The 27,979-nt window shown below is 40.2% G+C and overlaps 1 protein-coding gene across 1 annotated transcript in view; it reads left to right on the forward strand.

Annotated features, from left to right (window-relative positions):
* Positions 1-27,979, forward strand: part of gas7b (growth arrest-specific 7b) — a 55,166-nt gene that overhangs the window by 7,876 nt on the left and 19,311 nt on the right. The window contains exons 2-5 of the mRNA XM_008437743.2: positions 14,268-14,385; positions 22,342-22,419; positions 23,320-23,408; positions 25,098-25,151. Coding sequence (XP_008435965.1) covers positions 14,268-14,385; positions 22,342-22,419; positions 23,320-23,408; positions 25,098-25,151 — 339 coding nt within the window. The remainder of the gene's footprint in view (positions 1-14,267; positions 14,386-22,341; positions 22,420-23,319; positions 23,409-25,097; positions 25,152-27,979) is intronic.

A 27,979-nucleotide genomic window follows, 5' to 3' on the forward strand; every position in this document is an offset into this window, starting at 1 on the left:
TCTTCCAGGTTTTAGTCACCATAACTGAAAGAGTTCAGCCAAAATCCTCTGAATTACTTCTCTGTTGATTCTTGCAGTCTGCAGGAATTCATAAGAAAGGTCCAAATGAAAATACTGTGGTTCCTTTTTTAAGTCCTTTTGTAATGTTTGTGTGCTAAGTTCAGTTCTTTAAATAGAAGTGTTTTTCTTTCTATGAACGTCCATTAAGTGACTTGAATTATGAGTAAACCACAAAAGCCTATCCAGATGATTAGCTCTTTTTTTTTTGCTGAAGGAAAGCATGAATAAAATCTGTGAACAGCAACAGTTAAAAGTATGTAAGTTAAGTCTTATGTTACACAGACAGAAAAAATATGAATAATTTTCAAGGAACAAGGAAAAAGTTTCTGATATTGATTCCTGAATTCAAGCACAATCTGGAAAGTATGGAAAATTTAAAGGGAGTTTCGAGTTATAGGGAAGAATGAAAAACAATGCAGAGAAATACGTATGTGTATTTTGAGACTTCATTCCCTGTCCTGTTGTCCATCCGTCCATCAGTTTATTCATCCATCCCTCTCGACTTCTCTGTTATGAATTCATCTTTTTTAATCTATGCATTATTACATTGCTCAGAATTTTGCAGAAGAAATTTAGGATTAAAAATGTGTTGTAGCAAAAATAAACAACACATTTCCCCCAATATCCCTTTCCTCCGCAACACTCCCTCATTGCTCCCAACAATTCAGGAGAGTATCTTGATCATAAGGGAAATTTAATATCTCCACTGTGCTTTGTTTTCTGCATTAGAGTATTCCCCTAATGGGATTTACCTTGAAAACCTCCCAAAGCTTTTCAAGGCTGACTCCTCTCTTAAAACTGTGCTCAAGGAACTTGTTTTACTCTCCGTCTCTAAGCCCGAGCCTGGGTTAGAACCATCTATACTTTACCTATGTATATTCCGGGTCCCGCCCCTTTTGACATGTCTTTCACAAGAATAGTGAAGTGTTGCGATGCACTGGTGAATTGAGAGCTCTGGCGTTCGACTCGGGTGTTTTTTCACCAAGACGGTTGAAGGCAGCACCCACAATCCTGCAGATGATGCTCCGGTTCATCAATCTCATGCTGTCTTAGTCTCACAAGAGAACAAGACTCAGAGACAGTAGGTCATCATTTATAAAATGCCAGTTTGTGAAGTCCATGTCTTGTTCAGAAAGGTTGCATCAGCTGCTCACTTTGAGAAAAGACTCTGTCTTGAAGAGTCATGGGACTCCAGATGATAGTGGAGAGTCCAACTCCCTTTTAAACACCGCCACAGAATCAGCCTCTGGAAGGGAGACCATATGCCTAACCTGCTGGGGTGTTGGCAAAGGAAGTTCATGTTTGTTTTTATGACTGAAGTGGGAAAGAAATTTAAACACGATTTGGTCATAATCTGTTAATTCCCTGTTAATGCTACAGACAGAACCCTTGTTGTCTCAGGTAATCTGTGGTTAGTTACTTTGGAGGTCAGCCAATAGCTTGCAAAGTAAGGTTTTCAAACAGAGCTATCTTATTTAGACCGATTGGTGGCACTCCTTTAGTTTCCACATGCTGACTCTCTGTGTTTTTGGGGAGGTGGTGGTGATTGCTCTGTGCGTCTCAGCTATAATTTTTCAGCTTGGCTTTGCCTTCCTTCGCAATTCCGCTCAATTCTCATCTAACCTCATTTCTTCACCTGGGATTTCTCCTTTTGAGCTTGATTTCTCACAACGAATTTCAACCTGGCCTGTCAGCAAAAAGAAGGAGGAGTTGTGAATGATGACATTGTGATGTTTTTGAACGGTAGTCTGCCTGTGGTCGTAGATTGGCAATGGTAGCGTAGGAAGCGAATAAAGCCATGTAATCCGTGTTGGTCACGCTTCCAAATATTGAGCAATTAAATATGGAGCAGGAGGAACATTTTATTGCTGACAAACATATTGTTTAGCTGGCACTTCTCTCTTCGCAGTGGGGGATGATTGTTTGTAGCGCATAGCTTCCTTCGCAACTGACCAGGTCAATTACATACATCACGGGCAAGCATTAGTGATTGGGTAAAATTAAATCCAACTGTTTAAAACTTCCACAGAGTCCTCATCTCCCAAAAGTAATTAAAAACTTAGAACAAAGAGTTGGCTTTTACCAGGCTAGTAACCTTTTAAAACTTCTGCATATCATTATTTTAGTAGCTGACCCTTTTTTGCTCCGGATGCTGACATTCATCTGCCAAACTGCCTCCTATTGGTGGAACATTTGATCTCTACAAAAACTTCAGAACTTTCCACAAGCTTAATAGCAAGAGACCAATTGATTTAGGTTGGGGAACTCCAAGTTAGTTGGGAATAAAAAAACACAATCAGTCGTATTGTTCTTTGTAAAGTGGTATAAATCTACCTTCCGACATTTCCCAACTGAGTATACACAGTCCCAACCACTGGCATGTGTTTTCCTCCGTTTCATCAGGCCTGTTTGGAGAAGAATAAATCACACCTGTAGCTTAGAGTCAAACTGACTCATAGAAACTTCTGAGCAACTAGATTAGCAAAATTCCTTCTGACTAGACATGTGAAACACTTAGGATATGGTTGTGTCCATTAGGAAATCTGTTGTTTGCTGTGCAGCGGCAGATGAGGTTCCACAATTCCAGTGGAAAGGAGAACTGGGCTGACATGCTACCATATCTGATCCTGGGAACATATCTGATCCAGATAAGGTTTCGTTCTCAGGAGAGCGCCTTGTGTGCGTGCGACCCTTTGCAGCCATAGGTCAGCGCCGGTCACGTTATGTACGGCGAACGCGCAGAGGAGTCTCAGAGAGACTGGCAAGGCTTGTGAGATTCACATAAACTCCGAGGGGGCGGGATGAGACAGAGCAAGCTTTGTTAACTGCAGTCAAACATCTAAACACACACACACACTCATAGTCAACAATGACAGTTTGTGCGAGCATATGTACAGTATCCATGTGTGGCTGAGTGCATGCCTGAACACGCATGTGCATCCCTTCTGCTCTGTGAGTGCCTGAAGTGTCTAGGTCTGGAGAATGCAGCTCTGGTTCAGGCTCTCACATCTGCCCCTGAACCAAAACAACATCTTGATAAAGATACGCTCCTTGTCCCTCTGCCTGACTCCGTCCTTCACTTGAGGAATGTCTCGTTCTCTCACTCCTCCTCCGCTTGTCGCTCCGGCCGTATCCCAGGCGCATTTTTCCACCGAGCTCCAACAGTACTTGTGAGAAACTTCTCCCCTCAGAGTGGGGTTAGGAGGTCAGTGTTACAGTCTCGCCCTGAGGAAGATTGATAACAGCAGCGAAACGAAGCTTTGGTCCAAAGAATTTGTTGGCAAATCCTTGTGTGAGCACATCTTGTTTATCGAGAGATTTAACACGTTTTCTGCTGATACCGGTGCATTTTTTTCCAGTGGGAGTTAAAGAAAAGTTTAATAAAGCTCTGGAAATATGAAGAAATGTCACAAAATGAGACATTTTGTCTCATTTTAGGGACTCTATGAGGACATTTCTTATGACTTTTACAACTCTTGGAGATGTAAAAGAAGAATCTGTTGTGCCACGTTTTGTTTTTTGATTGGAAGTTCCCAATGTCTTGTTTTCTTTTTAGGTGGTATGAAGCAAATGCTCTTGACCCTGTCAGAGCGTGGTTCTTTTAATCTTGGCTGCTTTCTCATGCCTTGCCATGCTACATTTTGCTACTTGCATAGAAACAGCGATGTTAAAGTGATGGATATGATTCAAATGAGACGGTTCTTAAATATGGCTGCAAAGTAAAGCTGTTTTTAGGCTGCCCTGGCTTTGCATAAGTGCAAGATGGTGTGTTCACTGATTGGACAAAGATTACATTTTTGAGGTTCATGATTGCTTAAATATTCTGGAGGATCTCCTGGGGGTCATTCTTTGAATGCCATCTCCTAATGGATTGATAATTTTGCCAATACAAAACGCATTTTCTTTCTGAAAGAGACGTAATGGAGAGTCTTCATTGCTTGAACTGATTGACTTTTTTCTTCAAGAACTTCATTTGGCATTCTAGATTTAAAGGGTATCTTCTGATCAAGTAACCCATCCATCAGAGCTCTGTAAGCTGTGACCCGGCCCTAACCTTTGGGTGATTGTGTCGAATCAACATTTGTGCAGCATAAGCAGCATGCGTGTGAGCATCCAGTAACCCAGGACGTGACACCGCGTGTCCCAGAAAGGGAAGGTGGAGGTATTTACTGGAGAATAATAGGAAACAGACACTTCCTGTGTCTGTCATACCTCTGTTTCCAGAACCCTCTGACACGTTAAACCGGGAGAAGGAGCCACCTGGTGTTCTGCTGCTGTTTCTTTCAAAACCCCCAACTACAGATGCCCTCCCACCCTCTGTTTACGTCTCACCGTGGAACAGGCTTCTGTGCGCTTGCTTGCGGGTGTTTACAGCTCCACTCCAGTATGTATACAGCTGGACGTTTGTTTGCCTTTTCCTCAGGATCTGCCCCTCAGTTTACAGCGTAAGACCTCTGATCTCTGTAGCAAACTGCACAGCCAGAGATTCTGTTCAAACTCACAGCGAGCAACATGTCATCCAACTATTGTTGTGGCAGTGTATGGTATCAGGTTTGCATCTTTTGTTGCCTTCTCTGGAACTTTATCTGTTGTCGTTGGTGGAGAACAATAAAACATCACTTGGCTGCGAACATCAGCCTTCAACTCTTGACTCAGACTGTTCGATTTCGATCGAACAGTCTGATCGCCGGCTGTTTCTTTAGGATGTTTCTATTTATACCTCCATTCGTCTACTTTTGACCAGGTTTAGTAGTGCTGCATCCGTCACTGCGTTTCACCATGGATGTGTAAATCAATGTTGATCCAAAACATAAAAATGTTTTTCCTTTCCTTATTAAAAGAAAGACATCCAGTTTGCAAATCCTTTTGGTCTTGATTGAAAAATAGTCTTTTGTTTTTGCAACAATAAGAAAAGGAGTTGGGTAGCTTTTCATTTAAAAACTCAGGTCTTATTCACTATGGGATTAATGGAGAAGAGACTACATTGAGTGTTTTTCATTTTTATCTACTTAATCATTATTTTACCAGGTAGTTTGTTTGAGATGAAGTCTCTCTTTCGAGGGCGACCTGCATAAGAGGCAAGTGCTGGTTCAGTACACGAAACAATAATTAAAAGGTGCAGACAATTAAAGTATCATACAATCCACTACAAATGCACACAAAATAAAAACTGCTAAATATATTAATACCTCATAAAATATTTTATTTACACTCTTCAGTTTAACAGCTTTCCAAGAAGAGTTTCAGATTTCAATTTGTTGGAGTGTTTGTGACTTATTGCAAATTATTCCAGGACCAATGTGCAGCATAAGATAAAGCTTCTCCTTTTTTTATCAGCTTCTGAGCACAATTTTACTCCAAGTCTCCATTTGTATCAACTGCCTGTGCTGAATTGTAGTTGGAGGAGCGGACTAAATCAGTCCAGGGGCCGCGAATGCTCCTCACGCTGCACTTTTGACACCCTCGCTTTAGTTTTGTGCTCCACTTGCAAATAATAAAAGCCTTTTTTGAGTTGGTGCCTCAGCTGGCTGTGTGTGCCAATATGAGATAATACAGAAAACAATTGAACCTTTTTGTTTTTTTGTTTTCTTTTGGTACATATTTTGCAGTGTTTAAATTTCTGACTTTTCATTGTCTCTCTGTGTCATTCACCTGTTGCGAGAAATGAAAACAAAAAAACCCCCTCCTTTTTCACAAGTTCCCATCATGAATGATGCACTCATTTCGCCAAGAGTCAGGAGGCACTGAGTCACTCGGGTCCTAAATCCTGTCCAGTAATCCTGATGAAACTCTGGCCGCCCCTATGCAAGAAAGTAAGTGGGCGAATTACAACAACCATGTGATCTCAGACGGCGTCCATGGCGACCGTGAGTCACCGTTTCAGCCCGTCCAGCGTTCAGCCCAATGAAACCCCACCGCCTGGATTCGTCAAATAGACAATCTGCAGTCAAACGCTTCTTTTTTTGACGCTTTGGTAATGGGGTTGCAGTGTAGCTCATTAGTTTTTAACTTCCCTTTAATGACTGTGAAGTGGGAACAAGCAGAGTACTTCTTGTAGGCTGCAGCTGAGTGTCAGAGTCCAGGTAAAAGGTGAAGTGGGTGCTTTAGTTCAACACCGGCTCCTTCCTCCTCCAGCCTCAGCGTGAGGCCAGCTGTCTGCTTGAATCCATATTCTGAGGGAATTTAACAAATTGCGCTCGGTTTTCCAGGCGGAGAGCCAGCGTCACTGAAACAGACAGACCACGAGATATTTTGTTTTCCATAATAAGCGATGTTGCATGTTTTTTTTCCTTTTTTTTTTTTTTTTAAACGTGTGGGAAATGTCTGTTATTTAGGGAAGAAAGTCCCCGCCTCTGTTTACAATCCCAGGACGATGAGGAATGCATTGGGCTGCTTCTGTTAGGCATCGTGAATATTACAGATACTCTTCAGCTGCAGATCAGTATGCGAGTCTGGTAGAAATTATTTCAAGGTTTATACAGGTGCATCTTGCGGCACCTGTTGTTAATGCTGCATTCAGTTTATAGTAGAAAGTCTGAAATTTTCAACTTTTAGTTTGAGAGAAAAATATTAATATCATTTTGAGGTTGTTTTTTTTCTAGCAAAGCTGTCCTAAATGAATTTTCACTTTTTACTGTTGTTAATGTAGAAGAAAAATGTGCAATATTGCAAATAACATCAAAATAGTTTTGACGTTGTTTATAATTTACAGTAAATTCTTGTTAATATCCGGTTGAGTTCAATAAATTACAATATACAATCCAAATGGGCTCACTTGTCAGAGTGTGGATGTACCATTTGAAAATCATCTTTAAGCAGGTATTAAAAACACTTAAGGCCACATATTAAAAAAAATGTATTACTCTGATATCACATTCTAATCTTTATTGTTTTATTCACCAGTTTAAAACTTTAAAAATCATTGTAAATGGTTTCAAATCATGAGTTTATGAATTGATATAGTTTGTTACTTAGTGCATTGAGTTCTTGAGCTCTTTAATGATACTCAAATTTATTGAACATGACTGCATATACAAAAAAAAATCAAAGGTAAGAAGAAGAAGTACAACAGAGATTATTTTTTGCTTCACACATGAGAATATCTGGATGAGATGTTTTTGAAACTAACAGAAGAACAAAAGTGGTCTGAGTCAGAAAGGTCTGGGTCTGCATGTAGGAATTCATCATGACTCCGTCAGACTGGACCGGTTGACGCGTGGAAGCAAGCGTTTCCTCGCCTTTTGACTTCAGACGCTCTAATAAAGGCTTTCAAGCATGTCCACAAAACGAGGCACTAATGATCCCTTTCACTGCCTTTTATTACTGTTGACACACAGAAGTATTTGTGTCCCTTCAGCCTCTGTCACATTGCAAACAAACGTCAGTGTGTCGTGTTGGATTTTTATCTGACGGATCAAGCCAAAGTAGCACCTAATTGTGCTGCAGAAGGAAAATTGTACAGGAGTTTTGAATTTTTTACAGTTGGACATAGGAAAACAATCTGGCGTGTATTTGTATTTAGTAATTCTTTTGTAGAAGTAAAAGCTGCAGGAATTTTGGGGTGTGTTTTTATCAACTTTGCACTTCTAGAGAGCAAATTTTGTAACCAAAAATTCATCAGCATTAACTTTGGTCATCGGAGTTTTAGGAGCACGCTAAGAAAATAAAGTGATAAAATTACGAGAATAAAGCAGAAATAATATGAGAATAAAGTTATAATGCTACGACTGTAATCTCAAAATACTATGACTTTATTCTTGTATTATTTCAACTTTGTTCTCGTATAACTTTATTCCTGTAATCTTCAATTTTGTAATATTACGACTTTATTTTTGTTTATATTGTTTCAACTTTATTCTCATATGACCTCATTCTCAAGATACTATGATTTTATTTTTGTACGTCGTCTTGTAATATTATGACTTTATTCTCATAATATTATGAGAATATTACTGTGATAATAACAGAACTGATTTGAAAATTGTTCTTGATAATAATATTTGATGATAATCAGAGTTTATTATCGTAATATTTGGCTTTATTCTTGTAATTTCATGATTTTATTCTGGTAATTTTATTTTTTCATTCATTTTTCTTAGAACGACCTTTATATTCCGTCATAAAATTGACCATGGAACCTTGTTCCAAATGTAAAGCTTCACTGTGTTACTATGGTGACCTAAAAAGTCTTCAGAGGAAAAACAATAAAGGAAAGTATTACCTCCAGCAGATGACTATTGACTAACGAAGAGAAAATAACTGCTCATTTGCTATGTCTGGAAATAATTTAATTAAAACAGCTTGTAATCTTCTTGCTCAGATAAAAGGCTTCTTAGGTTTCACGTTGTCCTGTCTTTAAGTTGACAGCAGTAATGACTGATGCGTGTTCAATTAAAAGTTCATCCGTTGAACGGTAAAGTGGACGCGTTGGCGCGACAGCAGCGTTTGTTGCGGTTGACGTGAGTCGGCGCGTTCCGTGCCAGCGGCGATTCAGCCGGGCTGCGAATATGCAGCAGAAGACAGTCTGCGGTCCGGAATGCGAACCATCTGGAATGGTGCATTATTTACTGTCGCATATGTCGGGAAAAGAAGTGCCTGCAAGTTCCCTCTCACTTCACACCGCAAGGTGTTCCCATTCTCTCACTCATGCCAGGCGCAGGTTTTGATTATGTTGAGGAGGGTTTCATTTCGGATTCCTCTTTTTTTGTTGTTGTTGCTGCCGTTGCAGTGCAGAAGTAATTATGAACTGCCTCCATGTCCTAGATTTTCTTTATGTTCTCCAGCAATGCTGAACTCAAGCAGCCCACTCCCATCTGCCTCCGCCTGCTTCTGCTCAGCTCAGAGAAAAAAAAATACTTTGGTATCAGTTCACTGATGACAAACAAGTGCCCAGAAACACGCCAGCTGGGAAATGGCCAAGAAGAGAAAGACAATCAGGAGTCTTTTATTGCCTTGATCCTGAACATTTTCTTCTCCACCCCATTGTTTAGTTCTTCCTATTTCTTTACAAAGAAATGGACTGGTAAAAACTCTTAGTCAGCCCCATGTCATGATTTCTGCTATTTGATTACCCAAATGTAGACAGTAATTCTCATCAAGGTGAGTTGAATTAATGGCACCTGGGTGGGAAGCAGGGATAGACGACTGAGGGACAGTGAATAGTACACACAGAACACAACACAACATTAGAATAAATGGTGATCAAAAGATAACAGAACACTGAATCTGAAGATTAGGGAAACGCTAAGGCTACATTCACACCAGCCCTGTTTAGTCTGTTTGCCTAGAAAGTCTGGTTTGGTTGTCTGAATGCGCAATCGAATGCTGATGTGGACCAAAAGAGCGAATTCTGGTCTTGGTTCTTTTGACGTTAACTCTGGTGTGGTTCGAATGCATATGCGGATGCAAGCCTTCCTGCTTTTAGAGGAATTGGACTATGTAGCGCTGGGTAAATATATACAACCAAAACAAACGCAAGACTCTAACATTAACTGGAGAAATGGCCCATAATCTTTTTTCCATAGACGAGAGAAATTCTACAACCGCTAAAACCACCAGCAGATTGTGATTCCAGTCCCCAATCAAACCGAGTATACCAGATAATCCAGTGTGAAAACCCCTAAGTGACCAGAAAACTTTGTTTCAAATGGAGAAATGAGATACCTATGGAACCCCAATGCCTTGCAATCCAAAATAGTTTCAACACAAACTCGAAGTACCATGGGACATGACAGACCCCGTTTCCCAAAGGGTAGACTTCAGATCTCTTGAATCAGTGCATAACACTTAAAACGTCCTGAACCCAGTGAGGGCCTTGGAGGGAGTTCTTAAAAAGTTCAAAAATAAAATAAGAACTCCTTCCAAACTGTCCAAGAAGAAAACTTTGTTCTTCTTGGACAGTTTGGAAGGAGTTCATAAAACCAAAGTCCAACAAATACTGTCCAAGAAGCACAGAGTTTGTGAGGCTTGCCTGTAGGCCACATGAACTATGTCAGAGGTCAGCTCAGAGGTCACTGGAGCCAGTGATGGAGGATCTCCAGAGATCAGTCTGAAAGTTGCCAGAGCTCACAAAATCAATGTAGGAATCAATCAATGAACTTATTTCATACATTCCACCAGAAAAAAAAGGACAAAACACACAAAACAAAGTTAGGACTTGAAGAAGGTTCCTCAGTGTGAATGCAGCATCCTATTACATAATGCCCTCTCATACTAAATTACACATAAATGCACCACTTGTTTGGTGAAGATGTCTGGAAAGGGGGTTTGGAGAAGTGGAATTTATTTGATCATCATTTTGTAGTGACATAATCTTCCCGTTTCCTGTTTCCCTTCTGAATCAAAAACCACTCATTAGCTGAATGTATCACCAACAATGTATCATCATGACATTTCAATTCGTCTTTATGTGCTATATTGTATAAGATATAAATAACTGCATGTATTTTTCTGGAATTCCTTGTCAAGTCGGCTCTTCCTCCTACTTTCAGTGGGTAAGAGGTTTCAGCCAGTCAGCTTTACATTTCATTTCACAAAGATATGAAAGAACTAGTCTAGATCCTGGCAATGTATCTTCTGAAAGTGACGTAAAATGAATACGTATTTAAAGAAATACTTGAAGCAAAATCTTTGATTCAGAGATGCGCCGATTATAGTCGAATTTGACCTTATTTCGACATAATATATGAAGGTATAAAGAACAGCATTAAAAATATTTTTTAACCCTCCTGTTCTTAGCGGTCACTATGTATTTTTATTTTCAGCTCAGGCAACGTCACACTGTATGTGAGAGACATGGCATTGAAAGAAATGGTCTTTTTTAAACGGTCAAAATGAATAGACTTTTTTACCTAGCTTTATGTTAGCGATTAGCAGAGCTAGCGTTACTAAAGCAGCACCGTCTATCTACCTTCTATAGAGAATGTATATCTTCATCTTCACTCTGAGAAGTTTAGATATCCGTCATCATTTTCAAATCAGCTGGTTCCATAACAGACAGGTGTTGAAATCTCACGACTTTGATGTAAAACATCTGACACTCTTTCTCAGCCTAAATTAATCTGAGACATGTCTCAACATGTCAGAAGAATGTAAAATTTATTTTCCAGAGAACTTATTATGACTCTTTGCTTTCCTTCACTTCACTCAGCAGCAGCATCCGCAGAGAAGAGCGTTTTCACTTCATTCTGGTACAAAGTAGCTGTGATGTGTTCACTGACCAGGAAAAGTTAAGTTTTTGTAGTTTCCAACAGCCTGGTCTCTGATCAGCTCTCAAGGAAAAATAATGAGATTCCATAAATTTCTAGCTGCCTCCCCTCTAAAAACATGTTTTTTAAAATTGTTTTCTGTAAGAGCATTTAGTTTTTCACTCAAACAAACTTACAAGGTTTTTTCAGTTCCCCAACATGGTATAATTCAGAAAATTATTAAGTACTACCCAACTTTTTAAAAACAGTGCTTCCTCCACGTTTTCATCTCTGCTTTTGTTCTATGTTAATGAACAGAAGTGTATTTTTGTTAGAATATACAATGTCCTTCTGAGATTAGTGTTCAGCACCTTATTTATATTGTTCTTCTGTCTGGCAATCAATTTTCAATATCCACATTATCCAGATTTGCCAGTCTATTCTGGTCTCCAGCTGACTCTCTGCATGCATTCTTAGAAGTGTCTGAATTACAAATGTTGCAAATAAAAGTCTTGTAACTGGTTTGAAAGTTACAAAAACCTTGTTTCATCCTTTTGTTTTTTTTCCAGAGCACATTCATTTCATCCAGTGACCTTCCCTGAGTGAAAATGGCTTTTCTTTTATTTATTTTAACGGCTTGTTGTTTGTTCATTGTTTCATTCGTAGCCATTGTTTTCAGCGGAGGGACGTTAGTGGATGGTTTGAGTAGTTCCTCTTTTCCAAAACAGACCACTGACAAATATAACATCAGCCCCCGGGACCATCAAAGAGGAAACATTGCTGCGATGTTGTTGGATGCTGTGTAATTACACGCAGTCTTAGCCCACACATCTTCTTGCTCTCTCATCCTGTGGGTCCAGAGAGGGTTGGGTATCATCTTGGCCTCAACAGCATGTTGTGGCTTCAGTCTCTGTGGTTCTAAAAGCTCTTTCTCAGGGACAGATTGAGTTGAACTCAGCACATAATGGTATTTGGTTACAACAGAAACACGATGATGAAATAATATGTGTTCAACGGCTAAGGGCTGTGTTATCTAATGAAATTAAGTTGCTGTGCTGTTTCAATGACCCCATGTTACAGGAAAGGTCGTCTGAAGCTGTAATTTACCCTGAGAACGGGTTTGCTTATTCTACTCGGTTCTAATCTGTTTTTTTTGTGAACACCAAAAAAAAGTACTTCTTTCTTTGTTTTGAAAGTAAAATCTTGGATGTTTGATGACGTCTCATTCCAAGTTTCAGCTTATAACTTTTAGCAAAATTAGCAAAGACATTTCCTGGCTTTTTGTCAATAAGTACTAATGGCAATACAAGGAGATCTATACAGGTGTCTCCATTGTATATATTCAAGCACAAAAAGGGACATGTTTACCAATAGATATTTTACAGAACGTTGCAATGTTTTAATAAGAAACGAGAAGTGCTCAACAGTTCATACAGGCATCTTTCACTAGAAGCAGCCATATTGAATGCTAATTTTGGAGCTGCTCGACAAGCTTGGACTTTACCAACTTGAAATCTGGCTCCAAAGGATTTTGTTGTGTTTCTCACAGGTAACTTAGAAAATTTTACTTCATTTAAGTCAATGAGCAAGGCTATGGACACATTCAGCTCTATAATTTCTCAAATTAATACTAGCAGCTAGCTAGCTAGCTATTTTTCTAACTTTGTCAAGAGGCTAGCTGTTTGCAGTGCTAAACCTAACTTATCTGTTAACAGTGACAATAGGAGATTAAGTTTCAGACATGTTGTCCCATTTTTTTGTCCTGTCTAAATGCTACAGCTATATAGACTTTTGTTCATACCTCCCTGTGTTTTTCTTGTATTGTTAAAAAAAAATTCAACTGGTTGGTGAAAGTTTCTCTCGAGAAAAGTTGCTCATTTCAGTGGAAACGGTCAAAAAAAAGCCCAGCATCCCCCATTTCTTCCAATTTTTATTAGCTAAAACCGATGTTAGTTTTTAAAAAAAGTCTAGAAAAATCAAGATTTTAATCAAAATCATTTGTTTTTTGCAACCAAACAGAAACTGGGCTAACGTTGGTATTGTTAACAATAGATCAACGTTGAACAATATTGGATCCGTGAAAAAGTGTAGCACAGGACATCTCTCCAAAAATTGCAAAACAAACACACAAAAAAATGCAGAAAATTATTCGACTATGTTGCTTTTGGAGTCATGACTTCTTCTTTGCTCAGTGGCACTTCAACTCATGTGGTACAGGACTAGTTTCACCGTGGGTGATGAAACCTTTTTGCTTTCATTCTGTTGTTCATTTCACGAGACTGACTTGATTATGACTTTAAATCAACAGCTGAGTACAAAACATAACCCATGTGTGTAAGAATTGCCACATGGTCGGTACCAACCTGCTTATTATTCCTGCAACACATTCCACAAAGTAGGTTTCTCATAGTAATGAGAAAAAGAGTATTTCTCTAAGTGCTACATTGGGAAGCACCATCTATATTTAAACGGCTGCTTAAATTTTTCTTGCACCTCCTAAAACTAACCCTGTCGCACCAGATATGAACACTGCGCGCTGGACAGAACCTGGAAGTTATCCTGACTCTCTCAGGCCTCCAAACAGCATCCCCTCGCTGCGTTCCTCGGTTCCAACCCATTGTTTTCCTGCTAATCAGCAGCAGATGTGCGTAGTTTGCCTATACACGCTCTCATGTTGCGCTCAGCTGCTCACCGTGTGCACATATGCTGACTCCGCCGCGGCGGGTCTCAGTCCTCCCGCCTGCAGCTTGTTGTTCTTTTTGTGGCAGAGCCCGCTGCACCATGATGTCATTTTAGTTTAGAAATACTTGAGGAAATGAAATGCTGGCTGAACTCAGCGCTGCACATTTTGCAGCATCTTAACCGACGTTTGTTTCTTTCATTTCTTTCACATCGCTGTCTTCGGCGGTTCATGTCAGCGATGAAACACACTTGGGAAATAAATGTTTGTCTCCCAGCTAGCACGCTGCTGATGAGCCCTTTTCCTGATTATTAACATTTATTGCTTCTCTCTGTCAACAGAGAACAGCGTCTCTGAGTCAGCTGCCTGTCGAGGACATCAGAGAGCCTCTGCCTCCTCACTGGAAATGCTACATGTCTCCGCAAGGGAAAAAGTACTATGTCAACACCGCAAACAATGGTGAGAGAAACTCATACTACACTGCGTTTAGTCAGCCTCATAGTTGCGCTTAAACGTATTTTTCACATATCGTCACCTTCCTAAAATTGTTGCCTTTCTTTCAATTTTTCTTTTACTTGTTGCCAAAAGATGATTTAAGTAAAAAAAAAAAAAAAAAAATCACTTATGGCAAAAAACGCCTAGCCGTTATTCTAGGAAGGAGACACTATAAGTAGTGTTGCTATACATTGCATGCATTACTAAAACTACAAACCTCAAAATGCATTTGGACAAAGTGGGTGCACCAGGGCAGCTTTCATGGGGCAATGATTGCCTCCCACTGCCTCTAACCAGGGTAAATACTCCAGTTGCAGCTAAAACTAACTAAATATCATGAAAACGTTCAACATATTTTGTCACTCAATTCATTAGCTTCAGTACAAATAATCCCTCATCAAAATTATATGAAACAAAGGCTTGAAATATTTTTGCTATGTGTGTAAAGACTCTGCGTGTTATATGAGCTTTACTTTCTGAAATGAGTGCCCAAAAATTTCAAACTCTTTTTTTTTTATTTTTTTTTACAAAATTCACTTTTTTGCAACACAATTTTTATTATCTTAGAAAGGAAACATTACATTGTAAAACATCACATCTCTATCCCAAAGCTTCCTGGAAACATCTCTCTCCCCATCTCCCCTCACAATTAAAAAATGTCAACAAAATTCCCTTTTTTTTTTTCCTTTTTTTTTAGATTAGCCTGTAAGATCAGGCAGTAAATCCCTCAGTGAATGGATTGCAGTGTTTTAAACTACAACCATTGTGATTAGTTTATTTGCTAAAGATGAGGTTCTGCCTCTGTTGCTCTGTGCATGTTGTGTGGTTTGAGGCCCTCTGACTATTATAGATTAGTGTGTGACTGTGGTGTCGAGATGTGAACAACACGAGTTTTGTCGCGCTCCCCTAAGGCTTCAGCACACTGCCACTGATCGAGATCAGGGGGACTGATTAGAAAACCAGCACGGGTGCTGATGATCTTTCTCAACAACACGCCTGAGTTTTTTAGAAAATGACGTGTTTCCATTAAGCAGATTTAATTTTTTGTGGAGTTTTAAGGTCAACGGAAACACAACATGTGATAAACTTTCTCATTTGACTTTGGAGGGTTTTTAATTCAGTCTCAGGGTGTAAACACTACAAATGTTATGATCAGAACTCTGGGTTTTGATCTTATCCACATCGTACCTGCATACCAAAGATCAGCTGATTAAATCAACAAGCGCATACTTTTCTAACCCAAGCAAAATCAGTAATAGTGGGATGGCATTCTGTGTTTCGACTCTCAAAGCACATCGTTTTCAAGGTATATTGGGTTTTATTCTGAATTTGTTTTAAAAATAAGAGAGTAAGAATTTCAAAAATCACAAATTTTGTATTAAATCTCATCACTTTAGAACAATTTCTCCCCAGTTCAAGTCACAGCTCTTAAAAATGTTGTCAACGTTTCTGTTCCAGTCCATCCTTAACAAGAGCTTGTTCTGAACTCGATGACGTTCAGTCATATTAAAATGAACCGATTCATTTAAATAGTTCACCTCCACCCTTTGAGTTTTATCTTCTACTGACTGCTATATTGTGATTACTGCAATATATTTTCTGCATTTAGGTTGTTTGCTCTCTGTCTGTCGGACTGCCAGTACTGCTGCTTGTTTCTTTCTCCATGATCAGCAGTCATTGTGTCCCTGAACGCAACATTCACAGACATATTAGCAAGGAGACGGTTTAATTCCCTCCTCAGTCCACTGCCATTGCAGAATTCCCTGCTTTATTGTCTGCCTTTACTATCCTTGCGTGGCCGTGTTGTAAAAGCTGACTGATGGCAGTCATTTCTTGACTTGGCAGCTCTTGTTAGAACGAGCGAGAATGCAGTGTTACCAGTCTCAAGGTGACAACAGGCCACCTCCTAAAAAAGAGAGTTGTAGAATGATGGCCCTTCAGTGGACTGTAAAAATATTTCCTCCCCTTTTACACCTTTTCTCATATAACAACCACAAACTTCAATGTGCTGTATTGGGATTTTATCTGATTAACTGTCACCAAGTAGTGCATGACTGCAGAGGAGGAAGCTAAGAATATCTTATTTTCAGCGACTCTTTTGCTAATGAAATACCACGTTTCGTTGTGGGAAAACCCTTGATAGAAATCTACCACCTTTCTTTCTCTAGAAAGTGAATTATTGCAAATCTTTTTTTTTTTCCTCCCCAATCGTGGTCAGATCAGACAGAAAGCTGTCATTGACTAAATATGCTTTGATCTGAACCGTTCTGCGGTAGATCTGAATTTATGTTTGGGGTCACTGGCCTGCTGAAAAGTGAACATCTGTCTTTGGTCTTTTAGAACCTATAAAAGGTTTTCTTTGGATTTTGCCCAAACCTCTATCCATCTTCCTATCAACCATATTTTCCATTCCTGCTGATAACAAGCATCACCGCCAGGAGCGGCGCTAAAGGGAGGCAAGAAGGGGGCAACTGCCCCCTCAAATTTCACATCCTTAAGAACATACTTATGTCTAGAAGTCTCTTATAGCCTTCAGAGTAAATATTAATTCACCCCAACATTTTCTTAGGTAAAAGTAGCAATACTTAAACATATTTTTTATACTCAAGTAGCATTAAATAGTAGCTATCCAATAAATTCCTTTAAGTACTAAGTAACTGTACAGTCATAACACCTGATGTGACATTTAGAAATGATGTCATCAAACTGACAAAAGCAGAAATTTAAGTGCAAATTCTGGTTATTTAAAGACTGAAATAATGCAAATAAATGTCACAGTCACAAATTAACTAAATGATAAATGATTTTTATACCTAAAACTTGTCTTTGTTTTCTTCCAAATTTTGTGATTTGTGGATCATTTCCACATACTTTCCCATCCTTCACTGAGGATACTTCACCCTACCAAGACCTCTTGCCACTCCGTTATCGCCCCTCCATGTCAAAGCTCCTAGATTTGCCGTCACGTTACCATTTGACCACCACTATGTTTGAAGTAGGTCTGATCTGAATAGAGCAACTTTTTCCACATAGTTCCTATCTCCTTTATAGCTCATGTGGTGAACATGAAATTGAACTTTTTATGGTGTTTTTCATACTAATCACCCACGAAAGACAGATTTGTAAAGTGTACAACTGATAAAAATTCCAACCTGTGTCCTGTGTTTGTTGGTCCTCATAACATCGTTTGTTCATTAATATTCTGAATGTTTGAATGAATGTTTGAGTGGGATGTGGGTCAACTACTTTGACTCTTTGGTATCACTAGGAAAGCTCTTCAAACATTTAGATCATTTAACGGAACCTAAATCTAAATGAATCGGATTTTTGTTTTGAAGGTCACCAAAGAACAATGTTTTGAAATTGGTGTGATAATTTCTCATTTCAGTGTTTTTTTTGTGTGTGTGTGTGTGTGTGTGTGTGTGTGGGTGTGTGTGTGTGTGTGTGTGTGGCCTTAACTTGGAGCAACTCTGTTTCAAAGTCTGCAGGAAGGAAGTGTCCTTCACAAAACTGCTAATTCTTTAAAGCTGTTCTGCGAAGGCGTCATCCTTTATTTTACTGGTTAGAAATAACAGAAGGTGCAGTTTTAATGCATTTTTTGATCATGGACTAAACAGTTTTTGACGAGGTCTCAGAGAAAGGCAAAGTGCTTTTGCAGGACGCTGCATCTGACTCACTTTTAAGGGCTTCATACTCGGTGTCCTAAAGTCACCAATTTTCACGTCAACACTTTCCCAGTCAGCCTGTTTCTGTTTAATTTGAATTTAGAAATGTAGAGGAAGTGCATTGGTCTCTTTTCCGACTGACTCCTTGTCTCTCAGGAGCAATGAAAAAGGGACCAGTGTGGCTTGTTTACGCAGCATCTCATTGCACCTGTCCACCCCCTTTAGCTGGGATTGTGGCAAAGGGCTCTTTAAAGACCGTAACCATTTCCCCGTCGGGGATGTTCGCATCTTGTACATCTCTCTTCGTGGTGGCAGCGGTCGGGGTTGCGGCCTTGAAAGATGAGAGAGGAGGTTTAAAATTGGCTCAGCGCTCCACCCAGGCACGAGAGCGAGGGGGACTCCCTCCTTGTCTTCCTCCTCATATTTAAGGATATGGTTAGGTGGCTCCGAGGTTCTGTCAGAAAGATGGAGCGAAGCTTTTTCTCTCTCCTTCTGTCACCATTGCAAGATGGTGAGCTGAGCTCAAGTACATTCAGAATGCTTATTTTAGCAAAGCCGCGCCGCGCTGATAACCTTTTCCCTCAAACAATTGATATTTATAGCAACTGTAATATTTTTTTTATTTTTACCTGTCTTTGCCATTGTTACTCTAAAGTTCAGTTTTATTAGTGTGTTGTGTTATGACAGTGCCATGGTAACAAAGCAGCGTGGGTGGGTGAGGGTTGCGTGTCCTTGTCTTTCTTTCTTTGACTTTTTCCTTCCTGTGTTGCAGGGTGCTGCGGTTTGCCAACAGTCTCCGCTTGTCCCAGTCTGATTGTGATGGTGTGTGGGTGGGAGTGCGGTATGCGCACACCTTACCAAATCCATCCAATTTCATGTTTATTCAAAAACTTGGGCAGTCTTTCATGGTGTATTTTTGACAAACTGGTCAGGAAAGGCGTTGAGGTATATGTATATTAAAAACCCAAAGCGTAAATTTGAGTCTTTTTCCTGTTTCCTTGTTACAGTGGATGGGTTTCTGTCACTACGAGCAACAGGAGGCAGCATCAGAGACCTCTGTCATATGGTTATGAATAAAATATAGCTCAGTTAGAGCTAACTGGGTCATTTTTTCCCCCTGCTTCTTGAATCCTAAATAAGGGATGCCTCCCATTACTCGGGCTGCGCCGTGGACAATAAGTCGATGCGGTAGGTGAATCGAGTCTTCTTCGGTCGGTCGTTTGGTGTAAAAAGATCATGTTTGCAAAATGAGGAAATTTTGGACTTAGAAAATAAATCCGTGCCTCTAAAGAGTAAAAAGCTAATTCAAAATTCAAATTTTATTATCTTTACTATGAATTCAAATCATTTAAGTCACATATAATATGTATATTCTGGCTTAGATTTCCTTTATTCATACGACTTTTCAGGAATTTCTTCATAAGAGTCTGGGGGAATCTTTCTGCCATAATCCAAAAGCACATGTTTTCAGTCTGAAATGAGGATTTCATGTCTTTAGTTCTCAAAATTTTTAATACGTTTGCTTACATTTTTATTTTGAAAGCAGGATTTCATGTCTTTCTTCTCAAAACTTGTAATGCTTGTACTCAAAACTTCTCCTCGCGCTCACACTCTGCTCAAACTACGAAATATTCTCTGCTTGCTTCTGGAACAAAAATGCGCCATCACCTGGCAACCTCTCAGCCAATAGAATGAAAGTGTTGTACTGGGTGCGTTTGTTTCCTTCTAGTGCCTCTGTGGCTACTATCAATTGTAGCAAGCTGCGCCACCAACTGGATGTAGGGTATAGGTTGGGTGAACAAACTCCTGACTAAGTTCAGTAGCTGTTGGCGATCAGTGGCACTGCTAGCAGATGTTTGGTGTAACACGGAGCAGAAAGCTCAGGCCGCTGTTTCTCCCTACATCCAGTGGGTGGCGCAGGTTGATACAATCGATGGTAGTCGCACAGGCACACCCGCTAGAAGGAAACAAGCGCACCCAGTGCAACGCGTTCATTCTATTGGCTGAGAGGTTGTTAGGTGACGGTTAATTTTTGTTCCATCAGCAAGCAGAGAACGTTTCATAAGCGAGCAGAGAGTCCGTCTCATCATCCAAATCATTTTTAATGGCAAGAGAGAGAGGAAAGAAAAAACCGATAAATCACACAAATGGAAATGATCAATGTCGTTTTAATTTATTATGCAATTAATTGATTTATTACTTATTGCAACAGGCCGACAAATTTGAATGCAAAGCCTCTAGAATGAAATCTTCCATTCAGACAGGCTCTTCATGAAGTCCCACCATCTGTATCCAGTGTACAGGGAAAATATTTTAATAAAGCAATTCCCTTTATCCAATAAGATGCAATATATTTCAGCAGTATTATCTGGTGTTTTCTTCAGTATCGATCAGGGTTTATGAGAAGAGAGAGGAGTAACTGATACGTATGTGACCAGTGAGGAGAGGCTCCGGCCTAATGCTGTACATCCCGCCTGAAGTCACAGCCTACTGCCGGTTATACCCTCTCCGCCCGTGTCATTTGAGCTGATAGGCTTGGCTCGGCTGCTTCCTTTCTCTGCTAAGCGGGGATAAATAGAGCAGAGTAGCCGAAAGGCTCTAATTCAATAAAAGCTCCTCGCATGTCTTCCCCAGCCCTAGTCAAAGCAAGAATAGCCAGAAAGAAGTAAATAAAAGAGAGCTCTTGTCTTTTATGAGTCTTTTGCACCTAGAACTTTGACACAAAGCACAGATTTGAGTTACAGTACCCACAAATGGCTTCACAAGCTTCGGCTGATTAATTGGGAGGTGAAATAGATCCAAAGAAATTAGATCTTGCACTAAAAACGACATATGTCCAGCTTCCTGTAATGGCAGGAGTTTCATTATGATCTAGTCTGTTTATTTAAGACTTGGAGCTATTTAGGGTTTCCATTTCTGCAAAGGTAGTCCAGTAACTTATCTCGTTCTTCTCTTTATTTATCAGCAATTTGTATATCTGCTCTCATCTGTATACCTGATGAGAGCAGGTATAGAGCTCTCATCACATTCATACTTTGTCTTTTTCGCTTTCTTTTTAAAGCCACTCACGTGTCACGTGAACACAAGAGTTGGTCAAAAATGTGAAGCAGAGGAGGGAAAAAAGAAATATTTTCCCCACAAATCCAAATCTAAAAATGTCATGCTTGCATTTCTGAAGCAGACTTAAGTTATAGGTTATGTTATGAATATCTCTACTGGCACCGTTCCAGCTTACTTGGCTGTAAACCTAAGTTGACAGGTGGTTTATTAAGAGAGTTAGTCAGAGCAGCAGAAGACTTGCTAGAAGAGAACATGTTTGACACACAACAGACATGTTGGAGGTGGCTGTTCTGCAAATGAAACAAAACAATTTGGCTTAAATTCAACATGGCGTGTGTGGCCAAAAACAAAAAAAATTCTGTATATCACCATAAACATGCATGGTAATATACATTATGCACCAGGCTTTTCTTTTAGTGTGGCCGGTGGAGCAGGTCAGAATAAACAGGAAATACGTTTCATAATGAAGGATGTTGCGCTCAAGTCTTCTTCAGAGGCTTTCATGGTGTTTCCTTCAGTGGTTCTTGGTGCAGCGCTATCACAGGCGAGGGGGTGAACTTGTTTCTCAAAGAGTTTGGATTGTTTGACATTTCGCAATGTGAAAGCGAAACGCACCAGCTGAAACAAATGTTTCTATTTTTTCCCCACTCGGACCGAGTCTATCACATTATCGGGTGTGAAAACACCCTAAAATGTTACACTTGTTGTGTTCGTCTGTCACATAAATGACAGTCCCAGTAAACTGAAGTTTTGTGTTCGTAATTTTATGACGAACATGAAACTCTGAACATCCTCTTAATGAGAGGATGAACAACAATAACAAGCGTCTTCAGTCAGAGGCTTCTTAAAATACACTGTAATGCTGACTGCTACAGGAGCTCCTTTCAGCTCATACCATCTCTGAAGAAACTTGGATAATACAAGTTAGAAGAGTTAATTTTCCTCTGGTATTACTAAAGAATGTTTGAAGTGAATTGAATTGAATTTAGAAATCAGTTATTACTCCTAAGTGATTATGTAAAGGCTGGAAAGAAAAGTCTGAGTGTTTTTTTGTTTGTTTTTTTTACCGTGTGCAAGAAATGCCAACTTTGCATCTGTAGATGGAATCACTTCTTCTTATTCCTTCCCACAAATAGTTGCAACTGTTTAATAATGCTTCCTATGCTCTCTCCCCCTCCCCACCTCCTTCCCTCAGAGACCACATGGGAGAGGCCGTCCAGCGTCCCCGGGACCCCCAAGAGCTCCATCCGACACAAGAACTCTCTGCCAGCAGGTGCTTTAACTGCGCTCTCTTCTACTCCGTTTCTTTCACTTCAACTTCCTCAAGTGTCAGTGCCCCGGGGCTGGGAATTCTCCTAAGATTCCACGGTGGCACAAAGCCTCGGCTCATGCTTGCCACACACAGACGCTTCCTGTGACTAACTTTATCTGTAGCCGCGAACTGAGGAACTGAGGAGTCCTCTGTCTCCCGCTTTGGCCCTGCTCCGAAAGGCGAACGGGCAGAAAGAGGCAGGAAGGTTCTCTGGATGTTTCCACATACGGAAACAAACTTAATTCACTCATTCAGCTCCCTTGTTGGGAAGAAATAGCCAGAGCGCCACAGTCTGAACGGTAAAGTTTCGAAGATGTACTTTCTGGACTAATGCTTAGAGAAGGACAGTGTGACGAGTGAAAGATCGAATTTGACCCCACGAAGAAGTAGGACAATAAATCAATAACATATATTGATAGAGATGTGATCGATATTAACACATCTGATAGAATATTTGACCACTCCGATCCAGAACTGCACAGCATTCTGGGGGATGTAGGCAGAAATGACTTCATAAATGTTCATGCTGTTTCAGCACACTTAATGCATTTGCTTTTGGAAATGTAGCTAATATTCTTATGGGTTTTTTGGTTATGGCTATGTTAGCTTGTAGCTAAACAGCTACATTGCAGTAGCTTGTAAATGTTTTGCTTGTCCATAATTGTGTATGTAGCAGGTATCTGTGGTTTCAGCTTAACTCTGCATTGAAACATCACAAACAACCACAAGTCAGATTTAATTCTGACTGTGAGAGTTGGAATTTCACAGTCATTATCTTTAAGGTTGCACCTTGATAACTAAAACTTACCCACTCGACTTCAGTGTGGAAAACGTCTCTTTCTGTCTCATTTATTCGTGCAGTGAATGGTTTCCACTCAGGCGGCAGCCCCATGCATCACGGTGACCATCCCCACAACAGCCTGGTTAGGAAGAGCAGCACAGAGCCCCAGGTAAACCCTCACCGCTTTTGTTATTTTGTGTTTGGCATTTCTTTGTTTTGTTTTATTTTTTTCAATTCGGTAGCAATTCAAGACAGATCTGAATCATTTTAAGCTACTTCCTTGAAATCTGTCATAGCAATTAAAACCCACTATGTCCAGCAATCTTTTCTGTAAGTCCACTCACGTTAAATCTTTGATTTTCTTTTTGGTCGGGATTAAGCCGCCTCTCTCTTTCCCCTCATTAAATAAATAAGCTGATGGCCGTAGAAGCTGATTAAACCCTCCTACAGTATTTTTTCCCTTGATCATAATTAGCTGAGTAGTCATGGAGATATTACACACCATCCACCCACCACTTACAGTCAATGTCTCCATACCGTTCTTACTTTATAGTCATGCATTCAATTACAGGGAGCGGATCTAAAAAGATCTCTCCAGTGAGTCCTGGGTCTGCCTCTCAAGGAGATGTTTAAGACACTTTCTTAATAACCCATCAAGAGAGCGTCCCGACCAAAAGTGACTCCTGTAATATTTGGAAAAGCTGCAGCGTCACTCCACAAAGCTCATGCCTGTAGCTGTTAGTTTCAAGTTAGACTTCCTGGTAGCTTTTCGATGTTAGGCTCTCACTCAGTACTACCAAAACAAACTTAACCTCCTCCACATGAGGCAGTAACCTAATCCGGAAGCAGAGGCAGTAATTCACCTTTTTCTAATTTAAAACTACGCCTTTAGATTTGGAGGTGCTAATCCTCAACCAGGAGAATCCACTCATTGTTACAAATAAAAGTCAGGAAGACCAGCAGGACCTTATCATTTAAAAAAAAACAAAGATCCGAAGTCTGAGACTTGCTTCAGTGTCTTCGCCTGGAAATTCTGTCCATTACCAGAATTTGGACCAAGTTTGAACAAGTCTGGCTTAGATGGCCAATGTAAACCAAATGCTACTCCCAAAATATCCTGCAAGATATCCTCAAGTCCTTTCCAAGTCCTGAAATTAAAGATTCAGCTGCCATGGGAATCCTTGCAGAAAGCCCAGCACCTCCAGAGTTGTTAATGTGCTTTATGGATCCCCAGGGTCTTTCACCATGGGGTTTTCTAATGAAGTCACACTGACTCGCCACCAGTGATGGGTCTGTCCATCTCAACTTTCTCCATCTTTTGCCAACCTAAAAACTGTATCAGCTGGTTTGAGAAGAACCTCAAAGTCCACATTTTATTGCTTTAATATCCACAATTTATTTCAGCAGCACCCATTTACCACGGTTCACTATGTTGGCAAATCAGGGGTTTATGTCGGACAGCTTTTTGTGGTATTACAAACTAGATATTGGAATATGCCCTTATAAAAATACATCTCTGTTGCATTTGAACTCGCACCTAGATTCTTTATTTCAGTTCTCTACCAAAGTGATTGAAATGACACACACATACACACAGATTTGCACACTCCTGCACAAAAGAGAGAGCGAGAGAGAGCAATCATTCTTTGCTTTGCTCTGCAGAACTATCTCCACACACACACACAAACATCGGCAGCACAAGAACAGAATGCACTAGTCGGACTCATTCGGCCAGCGCATAGAAAACAACTTTGATCACATTGCGTGTTTGTTGGGAGTGACAGAGTGTTGGTGTTGCACGGTCATGTCTGACGCAGAGGACCGGAGCGTTGACGGAGTGTTCCTCTTCTCTCTGCAGAGCCCGGGATCAACCTCACCGACCAGGAAACAGAACAAGGAGACAACGGTTACGGTGAGTTTTAATGGTTGGGAAGAAATGGCTAACTGAGCAACTCCTGAAAAGCAGCTCTGCACCATTATCCCCGTTGTACCAAACTTTACATTTGGCACAATGGAGTCAGTCAATCACTTTTTTCCTGGAAACTGCCAAACCCAAACTCATCTATTGGTTTGTAAGACAAAGTAGGATAGTTAATCAGTCAGATAAACATGTCTGCATCCAACACTTTGGCGATGTAAGGCTTATGTGCAGCTACCTGGTCATGGTAACTGATTCAATGAAGCTGTTTATGGATTGTTTTTCAGCTAATTTCAAGGCCACATGAAGTTGGAAGCCTGTAGCTATTGACTGCAGAAAGTTGGTAATATTTGCAAATAATGAATCTGGGCATTCTCCATGATGTTACACATCTTACCTGAGTTCCACCTTGCTATTATATCTCTAACAGTTGACTGTAGAGTATTTAGTAGTGAACTGGACTTGCTCTACAGGTGGCATCCTATCACAGTACAACGCTGGAGTACACTGATCTCCTGAGAACAACCCATGAAATGGTTGGAGAATCTGGCATGCCTAGGTGCTTGATTTATTACATATGTGGCAATGAAAGTGATTGGATTACCCAAATTCCATAATTTGAAAGGTGACCCAATAGTGTTGACAAAATAGTGTAATGGTGTTTTCACACCTTGTAGTCCGGTAGAGCCGGTTCGATTGGAGATGAAAAGTGCAACATTTGTTACATTTTCATCTGGTGCAGTTCATTTTCAAACTGCATTGTCTCAAACAAACCAAAGCGTGTTCCTCCCATAGCCTGTGGCGATGATGCACCAAGAACTACTGAAGAAGCATGAGTGCAACTTCCATCTCCATAAAATACAAACAAAAATGAAGTAGTGAAAGATTTTAGCATTTGTAGATTTTTTCTTCTTCTCTTCGGAAAGAGTCCCAKAACCCAGAATGCCCTATGGTTCGCTTCCTGCTTTCAGAGCGATCTCCGGTCGAACCACACCAGGGTTCACTTCAACTGAACCGAGACCTAGATTTTTAGGCTTTTTTGATCCACATCAGACTTCGATTGCGTATTCACACCTCAAACAAACTAGACTTTCTAGGCAAACAAACTAGAGTTCGATTAAAGCGGAGTAAACGGGGCTGGTGTGAATGCACCTTGAGTTTAAATGTTCATGTCCCCCATTGCCTTGTAAAGCCTCGCTTCGTGGTGGCACATTTGCTTTGTCTAGGCAACAGTTTGTTGTTTTAACAGAACATTTTGAGCACTTCACATTTTTTTTTCACACTTGAGCTGTCAGCTTTCCGACTCTGTTTGGAACCTTTAAACATCAACATGTGCTATGCTGAAACGGCCCAGCTGTGTGAATCTCACAGTCATTGCATGACCCTTGGCAGCAGTCAGTTCGCACATACCGCTTAACAGCTGACAACGTTTTAGTCCGTTCGAGATGTCTGATTCCCCCTGCCAAATTCTGTCTGGGCATGTGGGCTGATAAAAATTACTAACATTACCAAATTAGTTTGGGATTTCAGCAACAAGGTTCATTTAGCCATTTTAAAAGAACTCCTTGGGAGTTCTGTTTGGAGTGATGAGAGTCACTCTGCTGCCACGACACATGCATTTTCTATGGAATGTTGTCTTTTTCATTTTGATCTTCTGTGTTAGCGAATTAGCACCAGCTTCTGTAACGTACACACAGCAGCCTTGGCTGAAGCCGTGCTTCACCCACGTCTAGTTTGTTTTTCACATGTGAGGTAGGTGCAAAGGAAAGCTCTTTCCAACAAGACCAAAAGGATGAAAGTCTCACTGTATTGTATTTTTATGAGCCATAAAACATCTTAGGCCACTTCTGTTTGTGCCAATTGCAAATACACAAAACAGAAGAAAAGGTAGCCGCACAGCTGTCGATACACACACAGCTGGTTCAGCGAAGCGTCTGGTGAGAAACTGGTGGTGGCTTTCTGAAATTTTCCCATGTGGACAACAGGAACATGCAGCCGCTGCAGGCCTAAGACGGAGGGGACGGGCATTTTAAACAAGCATGCAGTTGGAAAATCACTGCCAATTATCCTGTTAATAACCAAGGCCCAACTCTAGCAACACGTGACTGTGGAAAATGACTGACAATCACACTTTTCACAGTGGATGCTTATTTAACAGTTTAATCATGAAGTGGTAATTACAGTTCTTCACATCGGCTTTAGAACATGTTCATTGTAAGACTTTAAGTTCTAAATATATCTGAGAGGCGCAATCAGCATAACACATCTCACAAAGTGCAAACGATAGCAGCAGCTTTGTGATTTTGGCTGTTTCTTATTGTTGTTTACAAGAAGTGAAGAATGAGTCTGGTGACCTGCTGTAATTATAAACCTGTTTGGGCTAATTCTGCAAGATGCTGGTATTTTGTTGAGCATAGTCTCCACTTACTTTGCGTATCAGTAAGTGGAGTCAGAATGTGGAATCATTTGAATATTGACCATAAAACTGTTCAAATGATCATATAGACATATGATTATTGCTGGATGTAACCTATATTATTAGACAATTATTGTTTGTGTTTTTTGTATTGATGCTAGTTTTGTTTCTTGGTGAAATTGAAAGAAATAATTGTTCATCCACTGTAGCTAAACTTAAATAGTTGAACTATTTACCGTATTTTCCGCACTATAAGGCGCACCTAAAAACCTTCAATTTCCTCAAAAGCCGACAGTGCGCCTTATAATCCAGTGCGCCTTATATATGGACCAATATTGAGCCACAACAGGTCTAGCAACTACGGTAAGCAGCCGGCGACTTCATTTTCCCCCGCAGAAGAAGAAGT

Source organism: Poecilia reticulata, linkage group LG19 (assembly GCF_000633615.1).
Source record: "Poecilia reticulata strain Guanapo linkage group LG19, Guppy_female_1.0+MT, whole genome shotgun sequence".
In the NCBI taxonomy this organism is placed as follows: Eukaryota; Metazoa; Chordata; class Actinopteri; order Cyprinodontiformes; family Poeciliidae; genus Poecilia; species Poecilia reticulata.